This window comes from Cheilinus undulatus, linkage group 15, assembly GCF_018320785.1.
Source record: "Cheilinus undulatus linkage group 15, ASM1832078v1, whole genome shotgun sequence".
In the NCBI taxonomy this organism is placed as follows: Eukaryota; Metazoa; Chordata; class Actinopteri; order Labriformes; family Labridae; genus Cheilinus; species Cheilinus undulatus.
In genome coordinates this window covers 20,625,250-20,649,598 of record NC_054879.1, presented here as the reverse complement: position 1 = coordinate 20,649,598, position 24,349 = coordinate 20,625,250, and the positions used below count along the sequence as shown (strand labels likewise).

The 24,349-nt window shown below is 36.8% G+C and overlaps 1 protein-coding gene across 1 annotated transcript in view; it reads left to right on the top strand.

Annotated features, from left to right (window-relative positions):
* Window positions 1–23,376, top strand: part of cps1 (carbamoyl-phosphate synthase 1, mitochondrial) — a 65,619-nt gene extending 42,243 nt beyond the window's left edge. The window contains exons 29-38 of the mRNA XM_041807813.1: window positions 2,729–2,806; window positions 6,071–6,178; window positions 6,360–6,449; window positions 6,725–6,895; window positions 14,659–14,733; window positions 14,851–14,949; window positions 19,035–19,094; window positions 19,292–19,404; window positions 22,033–22,162; window positions 22,274–23,376. Of these exons, the coding sequence (XP_041663747.1) occupies window positions 2,729–2,806; window positions 6,071–6,178; window positions 6,360–6,449; window positions 6,725–6,895; window positions 14,659–14,733; window positions 14,851–14,949; window positions 19,035–19,094; window positions 19,292–19,404; window positions 22,033–22,162; window positions 22,274–22,387 (1,038 nt within the window). The 3' untranslated portion in view covers window positions 22,388–23,376. The remainder of the gene's footprint in view (window positions 1–2,728; window positions 2,807–6,070; window positions 6,179–6,359; window positions 6,450–6,724; window positions 6,896–14,658; window positions 14,734–14,850; window positions 14,950–19,034; window positions 19,095–19,291; window positions 19,405–22,032; window positions 22,163–22,273) is intronic.
* The last annotated feature ends 973 nt before the right edge of the window (window positions 23,377–24,349 follow it).

Below are 24,349 nucleotides of genomic sequence, written 5' to 3'. Positions count from 1 at the left end.
ATATCCAAACTACACTGTCTGTCAAAAATCCTGGAGTCACTGGTCAACAAACAACTCAAAACATTCCTGTCTAATAACTCTGTTTTAAGCCCCAATCAGTCTGGTTTTAGAGCAAAGCACAGCACCATCTCTGCAGTCACTGTGGTTATTGATAGTATTGTTTCTAATATGGATAAGAGGAGGTGTTGTGCTGCTGTTTTTATTGACTTATCAAAAGCGTTTGACACCGTTGATCATGGTCTTTTAATCCAGACACTTAATAACATTCGGTTTGATTCAATTGCTTCTAACTGGTTTTATGATTATCTTTTTAACAGATCACAGTGTGTAAAGGCTGGAAACATCCAATCAGAGTTTTTATCTTTAAAAAAAGGTGTCCCACAAGGATCAGTTTTGGGCCCTGTTTTATTTACTATTTATATTAATAATGTTGTTTCCTCTTTAACAGACTGTGATTTTCATCTTTATGCAGACGACATTGTTTTACATTGTTCTGATGTTTCTGCACAGCTGGCTTTAGTAAACTTCAACGTGCTTTTAACATTCTTCAACATGCTTTCATTGCTCTTAAAATTGTTCTTAATGAAAGCAAAACCAAATTTATGATATTTTCTAAAGCTAGAGATGATGATTTTTACAGTCTTAAACTATTCACTCTTACTGGAAACAGTATTGAAAGGGTATCTGTATATAAGTATCTTGGTATTTGGATGATGAATCTTTCACATTTAAACAGCATATTGAACGTCTCATTGGCAAACTTCATCAGAAACTTGGGTTTTTGTATAGAAATAAATCTAACTTTCCTCCTAATTGTAGGAAAAGTTTAGTTGAGGCGAATTTTATGTCTGTATTAGACTATGGTGATATTATCTATAGACACACTGATGCTTCCACACTAAAACCTTTAGATTCTGTTTATCACTCTGCTCTCAGATTCATAACTGGGGATCCTCATAACACTCATCACTGTATTCTGTATGACAAAGTTGGTTGGACTTCTTTAGCACTGAGGCGTGATAAACACTTGTATGTTTTCATTTATAAATCCCTGATTGGACGTACTCCTTCATACATAACATCTATGCTGAACTGGACCCCTTGATATTATAACACTCAATCTACTGACTGTTTAATGCTGCAGGTCTCAAGGGTTTACTCTGAATTTGGGAATTCTCAAGAATTCTCAAGATTGGCATCTTAGTTCCTCTTGGGCAGTTTAATGAAATGCTCTCAGATCATTTCACTTCATTATGTGATTGTTTTAACTGAATATTATTCTTCTTTTTGTGTGTTTTCTTTGTGTCTGATTGTATCTTGACATCATTGTAAATGAGGGAAACCTCAATGATTTTCAAGACTTAAATAAAGGTTAAATGAAATGAAATGAAATGTCTCTCACATCAAAAACAACAACAATCCACCAGAAACATGAAGAAACAAAAGAACCCCAGCATGGATCACTGTCCAACAGACAACATCCAAACACAGCTAAACATAATAGGAAACTCAGCCCACACATCCCACCAGATTTTAAATCACAGAAGGTTAAGCTTAAATCAGATGACTCTTTACAGAGTTGAACGCTAGTGGATCAACACCAACTAATAACTCCAGCACTGGCGACTCGTTTTACTCAGAATGGAGTTAAAATTACACTTTGGGAGTCAAAAACAACTCTGAAATGTTGAACCCTGAGATATCAACACTCCAGTTTTTGCTGTTTGTATATGTGTTGTGGAATCATTCTCTCTCTATGTGCTTCTGTGTAGTCAACAGAGGTGGAAAAAGTACAAGAGTATAGGATACAAGTAACAGTAGCTACTCTGGATAAAATGTACTCAAGGAAAGGTGAAGTACTGATTTAACTATTCAATTAATTTGAGTGAATGTCATTAATTACCTCCCACCCCTGCTTTTTAGTTTGTGTCTTCACACCTGGTGATATTGAAACGCTGTCTGTATCTCTTGTGTGTGCACAACATCATTACTTCTAGGTTACAGCGTGTACTTTAGTTGGTTTCAACATGGCACAGAATTAAAGATTGAATAAAGTGTTGATAAAAGAAAACCAAGTGAAAAACATGTTAATGCTGCAAACAAAAACTGATATGGAGAGAGACGAGAAGTAAACATTAATGATAATACAGCAAGGATTCAGCAGGTCATGAATCTTTTTCTGGTCAGGATTCTTTTTCACTCTAACCCCCTGGAGTAGTGTGTTTTTTTAATCAAATTATGATAAACTTAAATAAAAAAGGATATTTGGTGTCTTATTGTTTGCAGTAAGTGACTTTCTTTTTAGTCCTCAATATTTGAAAAGCAGCAGTGCTTCAATTCAGATGCTCTACTACTCCTGTGCTGCTGCTGTCTTTACTTTGCTTGTTTTTCTTCCTGCAGTCAAAAATCACGAGCTCTGTCAGATTTGGTCAAACAACCAACGTGTCGGTAAAAGAACATGAAACAGTTTTGTCTTTAAAGAGTTACTGGCTCCTTGTCTGTGATATTTTTTCAGTTGTTTATTGAATGTGCTCATGTTAAAAACTAAATCAAACCAAATTTAGGTGAAATCTACTTTCAGTGTGTTGGAGAACAGAGCCAGTGTTACAAGATTGAAAATAAACTCGATATTCACAAACAGCACTACAAACACAAGGGTAAACATCTTTGTTCCTCTTTGCTTTGACTGTTTGTTTTCCTGATGGAATAACTATCCTCTTTTCTACAGGAGCATCCAGTGGTCATCACCAAGTTCATCCGCGGGGCCCGGGAGGTAGAGGTTGATGCTGTAGCTAAGAATGGCAAGGTAAGACATCACTGGCATGTTCTGTCCTGGCTTTTGGAGCTTTTTATCTTACGGACTTTAGTCCTGTTATGTAGCTGAAAAGGAGAGCTGTTTTGTTTAATTTTAACTCTTTAGAATACTGTATCTATTTATCTAAATATAACATAATGTTGCACAGCTTAACAACCTTGGAAGCAGTATTATTCAACTCTTGTTTATCTATATTGACATCTTTTTGTTATTTCTCATTCTTATCCATCTCTTTAGCGTAGCATTACTCAGTGCTCATTGTTTTTCTGTTTTAATGGAGATGTGAGGATGATACTAAGCCCAGTGGATGAATAAAGTGAACTTAATCTCATCCATCTTCCATGAAAAGACACCACAGCTTAGACAGCTTAGAGAGTGATTGTACTAAATGATTTCTTATTATTCGTTTAGATATGTTACAGATATTTACCTCCGCCAAGGAGGTTATGTGATCGGCAAGGTTTGTTAATGAGTTTGTTAGTTAGTTTGTTTGTTAGCAACATAATTTAAAAAGTTATGGATGGATTTTGATGAAATTTCCAGGAAATGTCAGAAATGGAATAAGGAAGAACTGATTAGATTTTGGGAGTGATCCGGATCACCATCTGGATCCAGGAATTTTTTAAAGGATTCTTTACTATTGGGAGATAGGGCTAATGGCGGAGGTCTGTGCTCTCCGAGTGCTTTTCTAGTTTTAAATGGTTCTTGTTCAGCGATCTTTTCCCTTGATTGAGACGCACCACATACAGCGCATTCAGAAAGTATTCAGTGTATATATATATATATATATATACAGTGCTTAACAAATTTATAAGACCACCACCCAAAGTAAGGTTTATGCCACAGCTGCCCTAAATTAACAGCATTGGTAATTACCAAAATCATTTTTTATGTTTCTGCAATGGTTAATACACCAATATGTAAAAGCTCTTTAACCCAAATGATATTTTTAATGCTAAAATATAATTATTATTGTTGTTATCCATGAATTTTCAAATTTACTAATTTACAAAAAAACTGAAAAAATAGTAAAGCACATTATTATTTCTTGATTAATATGTCAAATTATAGTTTTTACTTGCATTCCTGAACAGAAAAATTAGTTTTAGTGGTTGAATGTTATGCTTGATTAATTTCTGACTTCTCAGAGAAGCCCAGTGAGCCGGCTCAAATTTGGGTATAAAAAGGTAAATTCAGTTTGAAATTCCTCATTCCTTTTTGAATGAAATTGAAAGAGTGCGCATTAAAGCACTTCATGGTGCTGGATGGTCTCTGAGACAAATATGACAGGAGGTCTTATAAATTGGTTAAGCACTGTATATATATATATATACGGAAGAGTATTAGGGCCACTGAAAAAAAAAATTTGAGACAATTTTTTTTTTTTCAACTGTGAGAAAAAAGTCAGAATTCTGAGTTTAAAGTCAGAATTCTGAGAAAAAAAAGTCAGAATTCTGACTTTATCCTTCAAATGAAAAAAAAGTCTCAAATGTTTTTTTCTCAGAATTCTGACTTTAATCTCAGAATTCTGACTTTAATCTCAGAATTCTGAGTTTAAACTCAGAATTCTGACTTTAATCCCAGAATTCTGACTTTTTTCTCAGAATTCTGACTTTAATCTCAGAATTCTGACTTTAATCTCAGAATTCTGACTTTTTTCTCACAATTGAAAAAAAAAAAATTTGTCTCAAAATTTTTTTTTTCAGTGGCCCTAATACTCTTCGGTATATATATATATATATATATATATATATATATATATATATATATATATATATATATACTGACCTGTTTTGAGAACTTTTTAGAACTTTGTGCAGAAAAGAACTTCAAACAATAAGGCCCATGGAAATCTTAAAAAAAATGGAACATTCAGTTTTTAATTTAAGAGTTTTCAAAAGATGCAAAGAAAATATAAAATATATATGTATTTTTTTTTACTTAAATGGGCCTTCTCTGTTGTCTTTTTTTATTTTAATGCAGCAATCACACATCCAATCATATACCTTTGCTTCATTTGATATGTAGATTTTGGCTTATGGTGTTAATTTGATTGCAGAATTCAAAGACAAAGGGCTAGAATCCAGTCTTTGCCACACAAAATGAATTTTTATTTGTATCATGCACAAAACAGCAAGATTTTCAATCTTGCAGCTGTTGACTTGCAGTGTCTAGCAGAAACCCACTTTTCTTCAGAAAACATGCTTTACTTTTTGTGATTGACCTTCACTGCAAAGCATTATGAAAGGAGAAAGTCTGTCTTTGTTTTTATTGCACCTAAAGAAATAGACATGGTACATTAAGGAAGAAGTAAATTGCAAACCTGATTTGACTCCTGAAACGCAAGGAAGCTACAATGACCTGCGATTCCTTTATGTTTTACGTACGTTTTACATTCACTTAGCATATGCAAGTTTAACTTTTAAAACTTCTGTAACTGTAAAATTATTAGCTTTGTAAGTCACAGCAGACAACAGAACCTTTCAGAAATGTGTCCTCAACACCCTGTCTGTTTTCCTATTGTTTAGTCTTTAGGAGTCATTTCAAGGGTGTCAGGTTGAACGTGGGCAATCCACTTGTATGGTACATTTTCTCTCTCTGCTTTTCCTGAATACAGCCCCTCCATTATCTTCAGTATCACATTAACAAGCTGTCCATTCATTGAATACCAAACAGGCCTCATTATTCCTGGCCAGACTGTGTGCGTGCGTGTGTGTGAGATATATGTGTGGGAGAGTGGATAAGTCAGAGATAATACGTATTAATTACAGGCTCTATCTGAAGAGTGCTAATGAATACTGTGGTTAGCAGCGGTTTAAATGAGCTAATGACACGGCAGCTCATTTACAGACACACATACACACTTGCTTGGTGATAAAAATCTCCTTTCCTGCGGGTGATAGGTTCAAAGTTATTCTTTTGACATTTAATATCCACGTGTGTTGTTTCAGACCCATTTTAAAAAAAGTACACACCCTCTGTCTTCAATAGATTTTCAATAACTGTAGGCCTAACTGAGTTATTTTGTCTCCTAAAAATGCACAACGCTGCATTCCCTATATGTTTTATTTTGCACAGTAAATAGAAATACATCATTTTTGGAGGCCATCTGCCTCTCAGTCTGGAAGATTCTCATTGCAGAATAAAAGAACAGTCCATGGCTGTAAAAACAGAGCTGTCTTGAGTTGGGATGTTTTTTTTCTCAGTAGAGCTTTCATCTGTGTTGAAGTCCTGTTAAATAACCTGTCTGTCCAGGTGCTTGTCCATGCCATAACAGAGCATGTGGAAGATGCAGGAGTACACTCAGGAGACGCCACACTAATGCTGCCAACCCAGACTATCAGCCAGGGGGCGCTAGAGAAGGTCAGTCAAGTTTCATAAGTAGTAATATAGTGACTCAAACTGTTTATAAATGATACTCAACAACCCAGCTGATACCACCTTTATACAAGCTGTTTATAAAATGTGGATTTAAACATCTTATGTAAACAAAAATATTCGAGTCATTATTTTATGTATATTTTCTCTTGTCTGTTGGACCCAGGTTAAGATCGCCACTCGCAAAATTGGTCAGGCGTTTGAAATTTCAGGCCCCTTTAACACTCAGTTCCTGGTTAAAGGCAATGATGTCATGGTAGGTGATATTTCTCACATTGGACTCAGTGATTGATCAGCTCAGATTCACAAAAACCTTGTGTTCTGAAGTTTCTAAAATGTCAAATGGATATTTTGATCAGTGTTGCCCTCAGTTTGCTTTAGCTGCAGTACACACAGGTGTTGTGTTTGTAAAGGCTTTTTGTTTATTGGTTACAAACTTTAGATTACCTTTAGTCGATGTGTGTAAAGATTGGCCTGTAAACTTTGATATCATTTTTGTGAGGACAGTTTTTGAGTTTTTTGCTGTTTTAGGTGATAGAGTGCAACCTGCGAGCATCCCGCTCCTTCCCTTTTGTGTCAAAAACAATCGGTGTGGACTTCATCAACGTGGCAACCAAAGTGATGGTTGGAGAGCCTTTGGATGAGGCCAGCCTGCCCTCTCTGGAGAAACCCATCATTCCTGTCGACTTTGTTGGCATCAAGGTGAGAATATAAATTGAAATAATTGTTTAAAGTTATGAACTCCCCTCAGTCATTTTGAGTTTTATTTAAAAATTATTTTTTTGTAACTCACAGAGGGACTGAATGGAGATATAAGTGTAAGAGAAGGTATTAGTGTTTTGAGTATGTGAGGACTTGAACACAGCCACCCCACACAATGGTAATAGTCTTTCCTTGAGCGCCAGGGAAAACGGGGCCAAATCGCTTTTAAAATTACCGGAGATAGTAATCATGTGCAGGCTTTTTTCAGAAAAGGATTTTTTAAATTAAAAAATAGGGTTCACATGTCCAAACCAAGTGTATTTTCCTTTTACTCAAGATTCCTTTGTTGTAATTGAGCACATGGACTGTTGCATTTGTTCTTTTGATTTTTTTTCTCCTCTTACTACAAGCCATAAAAGAAAAAACACAGGTGAAAAAACTGAAATAAGTAGTTATCTAGATTTTGGTGCGTAGTGGCTCACTGTGACAATGCCACGTCTCAGTGGGAAATTTGAAGGAGTGCAGCCATCTTTAATAACATTGATAACACCTGTACTTTTTCACCGTTTAGTTCTGCTGACTCTGACTACATTTCCTTACTTGAAATTTGACAAGTATTGTGGTTTTGTGGTCCATCGTAGTCCAAGCAGGACCTCTTATTTCCCAACTGATCTTGTCCAGAAAAGTGTAAGTAGTCCCTTTCAACAAAAAAATGCCACCCTACTTTCTTATCAGTCAAATTCACATCAGAAATCTTTTGAAAGGAATTCACCACCAATTTAACAAATACTGCTCCATTTTTTAAACCAAACATCCAACTAAAATGTTGCTATAAACTCTAAGTTATGAGTTATGTTTTATGAAGTGTCTGAGTTGTACCTGTTGCTCTCTTTTTGACTGTCCTTATAATTAGACAAGGTCAAATATGTGTCTGTAACATTGGTGTTTTAAACATGCTATTCACTGTCTAAATGCATCAGGGATGTGATTCTTTGTAAATGAATGCAGAATTTCAGATTTACCAACCTAAAGAAGTGACCACATGAACCATGGATAAAATAAAAAGCACATATAAATAGAGAAACTAGTTTTAGAAATAATAATAATTAAAAAGCATCCACAAACTAAACAGAGAAATAGTCAGGCTATGATCAGGCTCTGCATCTGCTTGAGAGTATATAAGGTTGTGTCCCAACTCCTTTAATTGAATGGGATTGTTCATATTAGAGATGATGGTCACATATTTAAATCTCTGAATTGCTCTAGTAATGAGCATTAGCATCGTGTTACAGAAAACACTGCTTTAACAGAAGATACCACAAGTTATATTCAGAATTCAGACAAATTATCAGGGGGGTTGGAATGAGGTGGACACAAATAGTCAAATCTTTGCTGAAATGTTTTTTTTTTTAACCATGAATATTGGAGGGCTTAATTTTGCATCTTAATGCTAGGACTGGGGACCCCATCTTTACCTGAAGTTGGTTGAAGTATAGTTGAACACAGCTGTTGACATTCAAGTCATGTGCAGACTTACATTTTAAGTATTTTTTTAAACAGTACTTTGATTTTAGGATAAATCTCTATGTTTATATTTTACATTAAACTCAGTGTATGCACATATTTTAAGAAATAGATAAAATGGCTCACATATTCAAATGAAATAATTTAAAAATATTCCGTATTTTTTGGAAGTCATCAGGCGACCCCATCTCCGTGTCCTGTGACCCCCAAGGGGGTCCCAACCCCCACATTGAGAACCACTGTCTTACTGTATGGATGATAAAATGTAGTGCAAAAGCAAAATGCAGTTAGCCAGGCTAATTGGTGTAAGTATTCATATGTGCAATACTAGTCTAACTCATTTTAAGTTCTTTTAGGTGGCCTTTGTTTAGTGTGGTTTAAATATTTTTGTTACTAAACAAATATGGCAGAGGTTTGGTACCTTAACACAAAGATCATAAGGTAATTAAGTAAAACTTAGCTTACACTTATTCAAGCAAAATTACAGAGAACTTCACAAAGTTAACAACGTAGTAACATATCATATTTAGGGCAGTGTAGTAATTTATCATATTTAGGGCGATAATCGTGATTAATCTTAGACTTTCTGTAGTTAATCACGATTAATCACACCTTTCTCTTCCCCTGTATTTTGAAATTCCACTATTTTGCATTTTTAACTGTGTCTCTTACATTTTTGATTTTTCTACTGTCTTTATCTAGGGGTAATTGGCTTCCTGTTTAGATACAGACCTGCTTTTATTGGTAGATCAAAGATTTTAATATGAACTTAACCGCGTCAAAAGGAACTTGTTATAGATTGAAAATAAAATCTGGGAACATTAAAAAAGTTCAGAGGGCTTTGACTTGTTCAAAGAACTGTCTATACATCTTTTAAAGGAAAATAAGACATTAAGGAGCAGTGTTGGACTTCTTTTATATCACAGGCTGCAAGGAAATGCTGACATGCACTAAAAAAGCATATTGAAAGGGACAATAAGCATGCGATTAAAAAAAATTAGTGCGCTTATTGTGGACCTTGACTAATGGCGATTAACTAGATTAATCATGACAGCTTATATTATTAACACATACTCAAAACAAATCAAAGCACATGAACACAGACCAAACCAAATGAAACAGATCACAAGACAGGAGATTATGAGGAAATGTGTCCACTCTGATGGCCACTGGAAGCCCCTTAAAAAAGTCCAAAGATGGGGCGCTGTTAGCCGGATGGTTAGGTTGCAGCCCATGTACGCGGGCAGCCCAGGTTTGAGTCCAGCCTCTGGATGTTCTCCCTCATGTCTCTAACTCCCATACTCGAATCCATGCACTACTCTCCTCTCTCTAAATAAAGGCATGAAAAGCCCAAAGAAAAGAAAAGAAAAAAAAGTCAAAAGATGAAGTTGATCTGAAGGATTGTGGAGGATCATTCTAAAAGGTAGAAGTCAAAACACTAAGAACTGGACACCTTTGAGATAAATGCTTTGTGGTGCTAAAAGTATTTAAGTTTTGTATTCAATAAAAACTGTTCTGTTGAACCCTTGATGAAGTTGAACAACCAGAAAAACTTGTGTTGAAAAAAGCAGACATTAAACCAGTTTAGTTATTTCAAAATACTTTGGCTTTATATGGACAGAAGTAAACTCCTTTGCTTTGAAAGGGATTTATTTTTAACCAGTGGACTGCTCTTGAACTTTAGAGGGATTATTCTGTTTATTGGATTTTTGATTGAGCAGTTTTTACCTCTGCTCTTCTTTAAACAAAATGTCAGATAAAAGAGGACTTATAAATTGGATATAATAGATAGAAAGTTGTAAAATGTTTTTGACTCAGCCCTGTAAGACTAATACTGGAGTGCAGAAAACTAGAATAAAGAGATTTAGTAGGAACATGATATTGAGTTTAAAAGTAGTTGGTACTTGTATTAAAGTGAATTCCTATTTCCTATTAGGATCTAATCACTATCCATGAGCTTCTTATTGCCTTTGGTATTGATAAATCCAGTAAAATTATCCCTATGTAAAAAGCGCTACATGTATGAAGTGTTAATAGCTGCTGCAGTTTTTGTTACAGCTTTCATTGGATCACATTATAAAGACAGCAATTACTGCTTTATCCTTCCACCTCGGCATGAAGAGAGCAGGGAAGTGGATGCTTTCTCATACCGGCTGGGAGGCTTACTTCTTAGATTGGTTAGGAGAGAGTTTTCGTGTCGCCAGCTGTTCCAAAGCTATTTTTTCCAAAGTAATTTCTCCGTCTAATTACAACAGAGCTGCTGTAACAATGGCTGTAGTTTGGAGCCAATCACGCAGGTATAATCCCCCACTCTTCCCCACCTCCTAAAGTTTTCAATTTCTAGTCTGCACAGTGGTGGGGAATATTAATCAGAGCTCTGAATACTCAAGGCACTGAGCTTAAAAGACTTCCAGAGTTTACTTGGAGTCTATGGTACAGCCTTCTTACTGCTTGACTAATGTGGGCCTTGCCAAAAACTCTGCCAAAATCAAGGTTGTTTAACAAGTACGGCAGGTTATTTTTTCATGTTTAACACGGTTTACTGACTAAACATTAAGCCGTGTATGTGCACACGCTGTTTGTCTAAGACCTTAGCTGAAAGTGTGTGACGTAAAAATGTGCTCTTTTTTTAGCCTTCATCATCATTGCTCTCGATGTATCAGCACCCGGCACCGCTTGTTGCCATCCAGAGAGACCATCTCCATTTATCTGTCTTCTTCCCTTACATACACACTCTGTTGCTCTCACTGCCTCTTTTCTCCGTCTGACAGTCCCCTTGTTCTAGGCCATGTATCCTTTTCACTAACAAGTCCCCTTTGTGTAATTCCTGTCTTTTATACAAACTCATAGGAACAATAACAGAGTTTTGTTTATGACACTGAAAGGAAGAAGAGCAGGAAAACAACATTTGAGGAGGAGGAAGTGGATTTGGTTGTTTGCTGTCAGTCCCCAGTGCACAGTTATTGGCTGAAGAAAAACTCCCATCAGTTGAATATTTTGTCCCCTTGCTCATGGCTTGGAGCACATTTCAATGAGTTTGCAAAAGCCAATTTCTAAGTATGCCAATGAAAAAGTTGAAGAGTCCCTGTTGTAAGCATATTAGCATTGTGGTATCTGCTGGTTAATGGGTTAATTGAATTAATCTAAACATGCATCCACTTTCAATCATTACACATCTTTGTTTTTATTTTGATCTATTTGCAATATCATCTATTCTCATCGAGCTTTCCCAGCATGCATTTCTCTCTCAATATATACTTTGTCACACAGAGTGCTATGAAAAGCAGTTACCCCCTTCCTGACTTCTTATTTTGGATGTAGGTTTGGATCATTTTTATCCCTTGATAAATGAAAACATCATTTAAAGTCTGCATTCTGTATTTACTTTGATTATCTTTGTCTCATATTAAAATTTGTTTGATGATGTGAAACATTTAAGTGTGACAAATATGCAAAAAATGTAAAAAAAAAAATAATAATAATAATAATTTCATTGAGATCCATTTTTTTCTTTTCTAGTAATTTGACTGAAAGGTTTGGATTAGAATAACATATATTTTCTCAACAACCCACAAGTAAAATAACTTAGGTTTGTCTTGTATGGAAGGGACTTGAAATCATGTTTAAAGTCTCTAGAAGTTCTTGATGTATTTTATAAAGTTTGTAAAAAAGAACAGAGAAATTCTGAATGGTTTTAAAGTAGCTGCTCCTAAAAAGATTTACTCAAAATAATCTAGCATTGAACAAGAAAAGACTTTATTGTTTCTGGATTTCCCTTCTACTCCCTAATAAGAACCAAGATAAAGACACATGTACCTTACTAACCCCCAAGAGAAAGTTCCTTTTTTTCCCACTAAAACATGCTACACACAAAAGCTAGGAATATGCACATGCTCAAAGAGGGACCGTCAGACATGTGCTAAGAAGTGAGGTCAGATTGAAAAGGCTGCAAATTAATGAGCACCATGAGAAGTTTTCATGTAAGAGCTTTTCTCAGGGGGACCTTGGTAGGGCCTGGCCAAGTGAACCTGTACTTCTCCAGTTTCTGGACTAGCTCTCACCAGCATGTTAACAGACAATTCTTCGGTTCCAAAGCCAAGTCCTTACAAACCAAGCAACTGCCGCCCCCGTAATGCTTTAAATATTATTTACAACTAAAACTACAAGCAAAGTTGGGCACTTCTTCCCACACATTATTTAGTGGCAAACACCCAAAATGACATCAACAGTGACCCCAACATCTCTAGCAATAGTGCTCAACCTTTGCACAGTCTATTGCTTATTAGCAATGAAATTGCAACCCACCTATGACAAAAGTCAGACCCAGAAAACAAGCAAAGCATCCTGTTGCCTTTGTGTTTTAAGATCCACTCCAAAAAACTAAGTTACTTTTTAAAATTGGATATCTCAAATCATTATTCAACTCCCCAGGCTGTGAACTCTTGTTAATAATCTGAAATACCAAAATTGAGCTCCTCCCAGCACAGCTTTTCTTAGTGAATTTCTGGAAGACTCCATGTTTCTCTGGTTGAATATCATTGAGTATTCATTAATTTGCAGCATCAGTAAAATGTTTGTGAATAGGTATTCAAAATGTGTAAGAAGAAATCCAACTCGTAATTCCGCTCAGCTGTGCGTATAGAGACATTTACAAAGGTGCAACTTCTGCTTACAACAAGAAGCACAGTGAGCAACAATGTAATGTCTTACTTTATTCATTTCTTTCTCCACTGGAGCTCAGCTGGTGCCCCAAGATAACATTGTTCATGTTGGGAAAGCTTCACAGTTTTACTGTCTCTTAGTGTGGGTGGTTGGTGTGGGCAGGGGACATGGGGAACTTGAATTTGTGGGTCTGGTTGGGATGTTGTTGTTACATGGCCTTGCTTATCGTGACAGTCACATACAGCTTGTCCCAGACACACCATTGCAATTGGAGGGAGAACCATTATAATTGAGACCAATGAGGTTTTCATAATTCTGTTTATGAAGGTTTGTAAACAGTTTCACATTTCCAGGCCATTTAAATTATTGCTGGTGTTGATGGAATTTATTTTTCTAACTGCTCTTGTTTGTGGTTATATTTCCCTGTCCTGCCCTATAGTTTTAATTGAATGCTGCAGATGTGGTTCTCCAGTTGGTATGGTGGGAAAGTAGTTCTAATTGACTGTATTTCACAAATCCTGCTCTTTTACTGTATTTTTGTCTCTTATTTCACTGATTGGAGTTACCAATCACTGATATTCCCTCTCTGTATGTGTTCCTCTCCTGCTATTTCATTTTCTTTCTTGGTTACATTCTGCAGTTTTATCTGTGCGTACTTCTCTGTCTTTCACCGACTCTTTGAACAAAGCTGTGATAAGCGATGCCGGCTCCCTGTCTGCATTCCCTTCTCTGCGTTGCTTCTTTCATTAGTATGCTAACATTACTTCAGCTGATTAGATAGCCCACTTCAAGGATGAATCCCCCCCCAGTGGCCCTTGCCTCTATGTGTGTGTTTGTGTGTGTGTGCACATGAAGCACACAATACCACTGCACTTCTCGCTCTCCCTCTTCAAGGTAATGGTGGTTGTCTGCTTTTAAATGGTGAATAAGAATGACCTCCCACATGGTGCCCCACTATTCTTAATTTGTCTGTAATACAATAACGAGAAGCTTCTACCCCTGCCGCTGCACTTTCCAGTCATTTTATTCTCTTTTCTCTAATTTATATATTTTTTCTTTCAGTCTGAGTTTCAGTCTCTTCTTGTACCGTTCTGTTTATCCTGTTTTAAGTGTTTAGATTGTTTCTTTTTCATTTAATAATTCCTCTTTTCTAAATCTTTCTCCTTTTGTTCCATCTCTTCTCATTTTAAGCCTTTATTTCTTTTACTGTATTTTTTCACTTTCTCTCTTTGTCTTCATGCTCCTTCACCCAATCGTTGTACCTACCTTTTTTCCTCTTTCCTCTCACTGGGAAGTCTGCATGTAAAAGACTTTTAAAGCAACAACTGGTGTCCTGCAGTTTTAGAGACATCATTTCTTGTAGTTTTTCCTCTTTTAGCCTTTCTTTATTCCCACTGATCTGTGTCTTCGACCCCTCGTCTTTCCTTTCATTTAAAACAGTCATATATCTGTTTTTAAATTAAAAGGTTGGCAAAAAATTAGGACTGCCTTTGTTTTGGTTAACTGTTTTAACTTATGGTAATGCCTTTTTAATGCCAAAGCAAAAACCAATCACCCTTCTGCCCTCCCCTCAACAGGCACCCATGTTCTCCTGGCCCCGGCTGAGGGATGCAGACCCCGTGCTCCGCTGTGAGATGGCTTCCACTGGAGAAGTAAGCCCCACAGAAATGCATCACCCAATTTTTGTGTTGATTCATCCCTAGTATTTTTTACCGTCTAATTGGACAGCTAATGTTTACAGTTGTGTATCTGTTTGTGTGTGTTTGCAGGTAGCTTGTTTTGGACCAAACATTTATTCAGCCTTCCTCAAGGCTATGCTCTCCACAGGCTTCAAGCTCCCACAGAAGGGCATCCTGATTGGGATTCAGGTAAGACTACAGCCATCTGGAGGTCCACTTGCCTCCTGTTTGTGTTGCCTTTTGGTGCTTCCTGCCCACAAGACACCAAATGCCTTCTAAACAGGTGGCTTGAATCTTGCAGGCTACCAGCCTGCCACTCCTCAGTTTGCTTCACACCAAATCACATCTTGATTCATGCTGCTTCAATGATACTCATGTGGTTTAACAAAAAAATAAATATACACATAAAAACTTAAATTTTTATACCTGAAAAGATAGTGTTCTGATGTAAGACTCAGTCAACAACCAGATCTCTTTAAGTAAGAGAAATTCTCACATATGAAGGGAAAATGACATTGATGCAAGATTTCTCCTCATCAAAGTATTTTTGAATCCTCATTGCTGCATAAACTTGCAGAAAAATAGAAAAGAAGAAAATGTAAACCTAAGCTCTGCGCTGCTTAATGACCCCACATTACATGATTTTTGTAATTAAGCCTTGCTGCCACCCTGGGTTGCCAAACTGCGAGCTTGACTAATTCAGCTTAAACAAAGCACTCACAACACCAGCTGTATAATTGGTGCTCTTGGGTAACAGGTCCTCTTCAAGGCAAGTACCTGGGGTCACATGTGCACAGTAACGTGGCTGCAGAGAAGCAACACTTTCGGCTGATAGATCCAGAAAAACACAACAACCCTGATGAGATTTACCTTCAATAGCTGAGCAAAAAATAGTGGTAGGAAGATTTAAACAGTCTTTGTGTAATCGTGCCATATATGAGACTCCATTTCACAGCTAGGTAGAGGTACTATTGAAATTTGCTACTATGGAGACTGCCTTGTCTTGCCTTGTTACTAAAGTGGGTTGTTCCTGAGGTGGTGGTATTATTATTCAGCTGATAATGTGCACATTTAACAGCAACAATGCAGCTGTGTTTGTGTGGCATACATCCTTACACATTTAATAACATGCAGGAATAGCATGTCAACAGCGGACTATTTTACCTTTTGGGGTTAATTTATCATCCTTTCCAGTATAAGTCCATGATATTATTGCTTCCTCAATTGAGTGAGTACATTAGGAAGTTAAAAGGTTAATGTTTGCGTGAAGGATCTGTGGTTTTATGCAAAATTCTTTGGCTAAATATCCCCAAAAGTGAACTTTTCCTCGTCAGTGGCGCCATTGTAACTCTGTGACCCACTGACCTCTTGGTGACCCTTTGCTCTCGCTGCAGGATGAGACATAATGTTGATAAAGTTATGATTTACAATCGGGAGTCCGTGCATTGTGTTGTATTTTGAAAGAACCGGATGTTCTACGCTTGTAACTTCCATGGTTGGTGCTTTCTGAACGACAATGAATTTACGAGGTTTGGCAGCGGCCGGCGCTGAAAGGGTGATTGAAGTTCTGTGTGTCACATCTTTAAGGGCCAATCAGAGCAACAAAACACATGAAGTTGTAGCCCCTGCCGAGGTGCGACACTACCAAGGAGTAAACTCTATAGAGAACTGCATAACGCGAACCATGGCGACTGAAGACATGTCGGTACAGGACTCTTGTCGTTTTTGAAAAGAAAACAGCCCAATGCTGTTCTTTGTTCTTCTTTTAACAAAGAAATGTCGTCAAGTTCTGATTAAACTGATGCTGTAGCAGCATCCACGCTGTCTTCCGCCATAATTGCATCAGCCTCTCTTCACTGTTTGCGACTCCACCACGCCAAAAAGTACTGCCCCTCGACGCTGATTGGTCCTGTCACTTTCTAACAGGGCAAAACAGCTCAGATGGGAGCTTTGCAAAATGGATTTGCCAGTGAGAAACAAGGAAACGGGCAAATATATCTGTTTAGCAAGGTTACCTGGTGAATCCATCTGCATTGTAAGGTTAACGTAACACTGACAGACAGTGAACTCTGTAGAGCACAACATAAAAAGTGGCCCTTTTTAGGGAGCTTGTACTTTGAAATCAAACACCAAAGAAAACAAAAAATTCTTAAGTAGAAATAAGTAAGGTAGTTGTAGTTTAGACCTAAAACTTTTGTCTTTTGAACAGACTTCAAAGTTAAAGGAATTGGGATGAAAACTTGTAGATTCTGGTTTAAATGGCACAATTCGTTTGTGCATTCTGCTGTTGAACTGCTGATATATCGGCTGTAAATATTTGCAGAGATGATCATATCTGCCAGCACCAATAATTAACTTTCAAGCTCTTAATCTTCTGATACTGATATGTTATCTTGAATCCCTGATGATGTGATCATCTTGCAATTATCAACTATCACAGAATCACTGTATTGTGATAATATTGTTGTGTACCAGGTATTTCATGCTATAGTTTGACATCATATTGTCTAGAATCATATTATATTCTGATTCCCATCTTTAACTTAAAGATTGCTGAAGCCTTCTCTCTTTAACAGTCTCCCCCCAACCCCCAAAATGCTAATATTCTTTTTTTTCTCTCCATTACACTCACTTTCAGTCTCAAAGTTTCTCTGCCTTTTTCATAAGCACCCCTTTGCACCAATTAACAGGCTGTATGTCAAAATTGCAAACCATATTACAAACCAATATGTCCTATAAGACTGCTGCAAAATATACAAAGAATATCAAAACATATCACAATGGTGTTTGTGAGAGAGCAGTTATTTTAGCAAGCGTATTGTTTACTAAGCTGAAGGGCACACAGTCTGAGCACAGTCAGTAGCAAATTAGTAGCAAAACCTCACAAAGGAGTTTTCAGCACTTTCGTTGTGTTTGTAGAATCCATTAAATGGGTCATTTGAGGCTGATGTCTAACAACATAAATGCTTTGCTTGCTTGCATTTTATTCATCCTTTGCGTTCAGTATTGTTTGTGAACAAATATGATAATATTGAAGAACTAAAAGCCATTACAAATGCACATGGAAAGTGGAACATGCTGCATCAAAACACATTTCTTTTTGCTTTGAAGGTTTTTCTGTATGGGCTTGTTTCAGTGAGACATATTTTGTAGTAAACTTGTGACAGTAAAGAGCAGACCTCAACAATTTTATCTGTTCAATAAAACCAATTTTATCATTTTCTATCAGTGAAGATACTGAAGTGTGATGGCGACAGCATCTCAAGAGCAATAGCCTTTTTTCACATGTAAATGGGTTTATGCCTTGATCAGGAGAAGAGTGTTTAATTCACAGTACACCACAATGTTTTAAAGAAGCACTCACCTGACTACGATGTAGTGACGACAATGAAAGCTGCTTGGTACAGAGACGACACACGGCTCTGTGTTTGTGTACTATTTTACCATCTACAGAGTAGAATCCAAAATATTTCCATACAGCGCCTCTCAGATACTTTGGTGTTGTATTTGTCTGCTTGTTATTCCGTTTGCTAATTTTTGCAAAATAGCAATAAAGTCTCAATTTACTGAGGTCAAGAGGGCATGCAATAGACAAGTTTCTCTGAGAGCGCCCTCTGCTGGGTCAAATGGCAAACTACTCCAGACTGCATGATGCTCTGATAGAGGGTGTTATTGACTTTGAATGTCTAATTACAGTTCGAAAATGAACTTTCACATACAGGTTCAAATGAATGTTCAAATTTTGATTAAAAAGTGACGGCCCTAGTACCAACACATCTGATACCTACAATACTGAAATTACAGGCCAGGTTTCAGTGCGTCATTTTGGTATCTCACCACCCCAGCTCCATCCCCACAACACCAAAGGAAAGGCACAAAATTTGTCACACCCATTAACTTTACTTATATTTTCTATTGGCATCTTATTTCCGAATCATTTATGCTATAGACACAGCTTTTATTCACCTACCGACTTTTGAACCTCTTTTTTTCTCTGAAAAGGGTTGATTCCAGTACTGTGAAGGCATCTGCACTTTTTATAAAGTAATGATTTAGCACCTGTACTGGCTTATTCTTAGCTGTGGTCTTCATTATAATACAACTAAACCCCACCATAGTCATACAATTTCACTGATAATTTTCCTGGGGGGCAAAAGGATGAAGACAAATAACATTAGTAATAAAAGATTAATTGTGGGTAATGTTTCTTTTTGTTACCATTTCGATCTGGATATATAATTTTTCCCTCTTGTCTTTCCTTTTCTCCCATCCAGCAATCATTCCGACCCAATTTCCTGGCTACTGCCCACCAGCTGAAAGAGGAGGGGTTCAAGGTGAGTATGAAAAGTTGGCATGTTTCAAACACTAGAGGCTTGATTTGTCATTGAAAAACATATGTTTGTGTGTTTTGTTTAGCATTCTTTAAAGCAACTTAGCAGACTCCTTCATTAAAGTATTAAATAAATACATTATTATAATAACTTTGATGCCATGTTTTAAAAGTTGTATTGTTGCCTTTTGCCATCTTTAGCTCTATGCCACTGAAGCTACTTCTGCCTGGCTGTGTGCTAATGATGTGCCTGCTACTCCTGTGGCTTGGCCCTCTCAGAAGGAAGAAGACACCAGTTTGCCCAGTATAAAGAGGTTTGATCATTTTTATTTTGTAATGGAATTGACATTTTATTCCTTTAAAACAGTCACAAAATACAGGGAAAAAAAATCCCTGAATGTGAAACTCTGACCCAAAACTCTCAAGCACATACTTCTTTTATTGTTCCTGAGGCAAAGGTAATACATACATTGTGATTCATGAGATGCAGAATTGGGATATCTAATATGATCTCTAATCAGATACTGCCTTCAGATGTAAGGGCATAGCCCCTTCATTATCTCTCTAATGTTCTGAAAGATCAAAGAAGATGCTGCAGACTTAGACGTCCAGTCACTGCATTAGCCCGAATTAGAGCCTGAATTAGGAGGACGAGGAAAGTCTTAAGTCGGAGAATGGCGGGTCAAGTTTGGAGGAATCAATAAAGCAGCTTAAATGTCTTTGTATTTTTTCCCTCATAGCCAGAAGTGGAGTGAAAATATATGAAGTTTTTTTTCATCATTAGTTTAGGGCAGGACTGATTTAAATGACATTAAAGTTGATTACACTTAAGGAGAAAGCAGTGTCTATTACAGTTGGGGTTTAATTGAACATAAACTTCATGTCATTCACTCCTCTGTTATCTAAACTGGAGCTGTCAAAAGTACAACCTTTGTGTGACATTAGAGGAACATAGAATAATTGTATCAGGCTGTGATAGTCAGCTATTGATTCTGCAAGCAAGTCATGATCGCACCACAATGAAGCCATCTGGACCATATGTTTGGAAATGAGCTGCTGAAGAAGAGGATGTAAAGGGAATTTAATACGCTTGGACCAATGCAATACACACACACACAGATACACATAAGGCTGGCTGGCATCAGCGGCAGAAGGTTTCATAGAGGCCAGCATTTATGGAGAAGAACATGACCTTTGTTGTCACTGTTGTTTGTCCTCCATATTTCCATTAGAATGCAGTTCTTATTCTGCACCGTCTGTCAGAGGCCTTCAGATGAAAAAAGCAGGACTCTGCTGTGTGCTGCTCTGTGTGCAACAGAGAGATACCTTGAGGAATACGTACATTCAAGAGGTCAACTAAACAAGTTCATACACTGCTGCTGAAGTTTCACAGCACACAAACGGATGGACACTTAAAGAAACTAAACTGATATTTTTCTTTTTTTCCATACTCTTCTAAAGATGGAAGAGATCTCGACATATATGATGTCCTGTAATAATTTAAACATAGTTAGTGTCTTAACTACCACTCAGCTGGCAAGCAAGAAATGCATGGATTTAGGTCCTATGTTCTCACCTGTGTTCATTGTTGCGAGCGTACGAAAGTTGCCCCAGCTTTCTTTGGTAGTATCCGTAACTTATTTTAAAATAGCTCTGTGTGCTTCATACACCATATGGACAAAAGTAGTTGACCACACCTGGTAATTATTGAGTTCAGTTGTTTCAACTTGACCTGTTGACACAGGTGTGTAAAATCAATCACATAGCCATGCAGTCTCCATTTGCAAACATTTGTGATACTAAATGTGTCGAACTGAGGAGCTCAGTGATTCAAGCATGGTACTATGATGGATGCCATCTTTGCAATAAGATGGTTCAGTTCCTCACTGCTGGATATTCCACAATTAACTGTGAGTGATATTGTCAGAAAGTGGAAGCATTTAGGAACTACAGCAACTCAGCCGCAAAGCAGAAGACCACGTAAAATCAAAGAGCAAAGTCACCGACTAGTAAGCCACATGGTGTGTAAAACTCAACCTGCAAACCCCGAACATGTGAAAATGATCAGAATTAACATACTAAGCATCCCACATGGTATTAATATAAAAGAACAGACTCAATAGGTATGTGATTTTGGTAAAAGGAAGTAGAGAGGGTTGCTCAGCCAACGGGATCAGCATCTAGTTAGAGAGGTCTGACATGCTTTATAAAAGGTAACCATACTTTGTTAAATTTTGTATTGAGGTTTGAAAGTGAGAATCTAATTTTTTTCTAATTTTATAAGGATAGGACATCCTTGTTATACAGACTTTTCTTCAGGTTCCTGTCAAACTTTTCTCACCAAAGAAGTCACAAATCATAAAGGTCTTTCGTAAACGCTATACTATTTAAATCATCAGGTTACAGTTGATATTAATTCATTAAGATTGTCTCTCTCTTGCTCTTCCTTTCTTTGACCCTTGCAGTGCATGCAGTGTGTTTTTTGTACCTTTATGTTTCTTAAGCTTCTTTTTTAAAATATAAAAACATTATTTTCCTTAGATCAGAACAATAAGCTTAACCATCTATGTAAAGTGTGACTAATGGTCAGTAAAATGAAGCGTCATTGATGTACTGACATGCGTTAATAATAGTTTACTTGAGTACACGTCTCTTCAGCCTTTTCTGTGTTTAATTGGTCCATATCAAATTTATAAAACTAAGAAATTTGAAAACTTTGTTACAAAGCGTTTGCTGCCTCTCTGGCAACTCAGTGATTGACTTAAGTCTAATAATTTGAAACTTATGCACCGATGCAGATGTAAATTAGTAATTGTGTTTAATAATCATGATCTTGGTATAAATCAAGATTATTGTGATTACGATTGTTGCCATAATTAAGTAGTTCCACTTTATAGTTGTGATTATGTTGTCTCAGACAGTCTTCCTGTTTGTTTTCACAGATTGATCAGTGAGGGTCACATTGACCTAGTGGTCAACCTACCCAACAACAACACCCGCCACCTGAAGGACAACTTTGCCATCCGCAGAATGTCCGTTGACTACGGTGTCCCCCTTATCACCAATTACCAGGTCTGTAGTTCAACTATCAATGACTGAGCATAACTAGTGATTTGCAGAATACATCTTTCCATAATGCCTCAGTTCTTTGACATCTCACTTTAATGCTTGTCTGTGCCTTAGGTGGTGAAGCTATTTGCAGAGGCCATTCGCTATGCAGGTGAACTCGACACTACCAGCCTCTTTCACTACAGGCAGAAAGAAAGCCAACAAAGAGGTGCTAGCCAGCAGCACTGAAGCTGTCTTTAGTTCCCTGTGGATTCTTAGTTACACAAAAGCATTAAGTGGGAGCAAATTTCTCTTAGTACAGTTTCCTTAAAATGTCATGTTTCTGTTTACCCACCTCAGTGTGCGAGGGAGTGTGTTGTTACCTAGACCAAAACACAATGACTAACAATGTTATTGGATCATGACAGTGTGGCTTAATAAGTTATTCTTGAAAAGGGGTATAGATCAGGACTTTTTTTTTTTTAAATACATAAGAGTGAAGAATTCAAAACAAGTACAAATTAGAACTGAAATAACAAACAGTTGTTGTGATTGCAAGTTAGGAAAAGACCAGTTTGCTACTCCTACAACAATTAACATTCATTATGATATGAACAATTACCAGTCATTACATGCTTATGAAAATTAACTTGTATTAAGTTGGTTCAAGATACAAAAAATGAATGGTGGACCAGAAGCTCTGCAGATTTTCCAGGAATGTCAAAGGTCAAAAAGGCTCTTAAAGTTGACTTTCTAAGTGCCTGAAAAAAGAAACAGGGATAACATGTCATTAACCTGGTACCAGGGAGGGTTTTTAGTGAAGGATATCTTGAAGAGGGAGAGTGTTTCTGTTTTGTTGTTTCAGTGATAGTATTTTCATTAATTTAAGGTCCATTTTTTTAGATTCTTTTTTCTTTTTCTCCTTTATTGTTTAAGTACTGGTGTCTTAATATGATGTTTGTCCGGACTTTCATCTCTTCATCTCTCCCTGAGCTCCCCATAACAGTATACGTACTGTTTAAGAACTGAAGCTTGTGTAAGACAAGAGGAACTGCTCTAACAGTTATTCTTCTGCACTTTTTAAGAAGAGGGAACGTTTATTTTTAAGAGTTAAGTCTAGAGCCCTTTTTAAAAGCTCAGCCTTAATGAAAATGATCTGTTTATATATTTGGATTTATGTCTGTAAATACTGTATGTTTGCAACCTAGTCTGTATTTGATCCTGCTCTGTGTTTTAAAACCTCACTGTGACTTTAACTATTCACTGTAAAACAATAATACTCAAACAATAAACTTTGTTTCTGTTCTTTATGTTATGATGAATTCTTACCTGCTCAGTGTGATTGTGTGTATGTTTACTGACTGTAGAATCCTTTAACTAAGTGACATTGATATGTAAGACGCAGTCTGTTTATATGGGTCTCAGAGATTGAGAGATTGATATTTTCTCTAAAGCGTAACAAGACATGCTGGCCCATTATTGTGCAGAGAGAGGGGAAGACATGTAGACATGAGTGAGTATGAACATAAGGAAAGAGCTCTTTAACCCTTACTGTTCAGCCTTCTTCTTCTTTTCTTAAAGTACTTCACTAATATCTTTATAAAGGCTCTACAGAATAGTCCTGCTGTAGATGGTGTTCACTGTAATGTCGACAAGCATATACACTTAAAAGAATGATAACAATCTTATCATGGTTAGAAACTGAAGGTTGGAGAAATCCTCGACTTAATTATTGGCTCCATGAAACGTCACATAGATGCAGTAATGCGTGCAAAAGGAGCTCCAAACAATTACTGATGAACACAATTTTTAGGTCAACATTTCTGTATTAATAATTATTTTTTGTTTGTAATATTCTTATACTTAAAGATGGTGTTTTTTTCTTCTTTCTTGAGCTGTAAGTCGCAATAATCAAGACCAAAACATAAAAAGGTCTTGAAATATTTCACTTTGTGTTTGATGACTGTCGAGTATATGGAAGTTTTGCTTTTTTTTTTTGGTTAAATTCCTGGAAGAAATGAATTTTTTCTTAATATACCAATATTTTAGGTAGGCCTAAAATAGGCCCTGTAGGGCTTGTCAGTGAAAGTGCAGTAGAATTTTGAGTCACACTTGTGTACAAATACTGAAGAACTGGAAAGGTCATGATTTATAGTGACATGACTATAGATCAAGGATTATTCATATCATATTCAAATACTCTTATTAGCT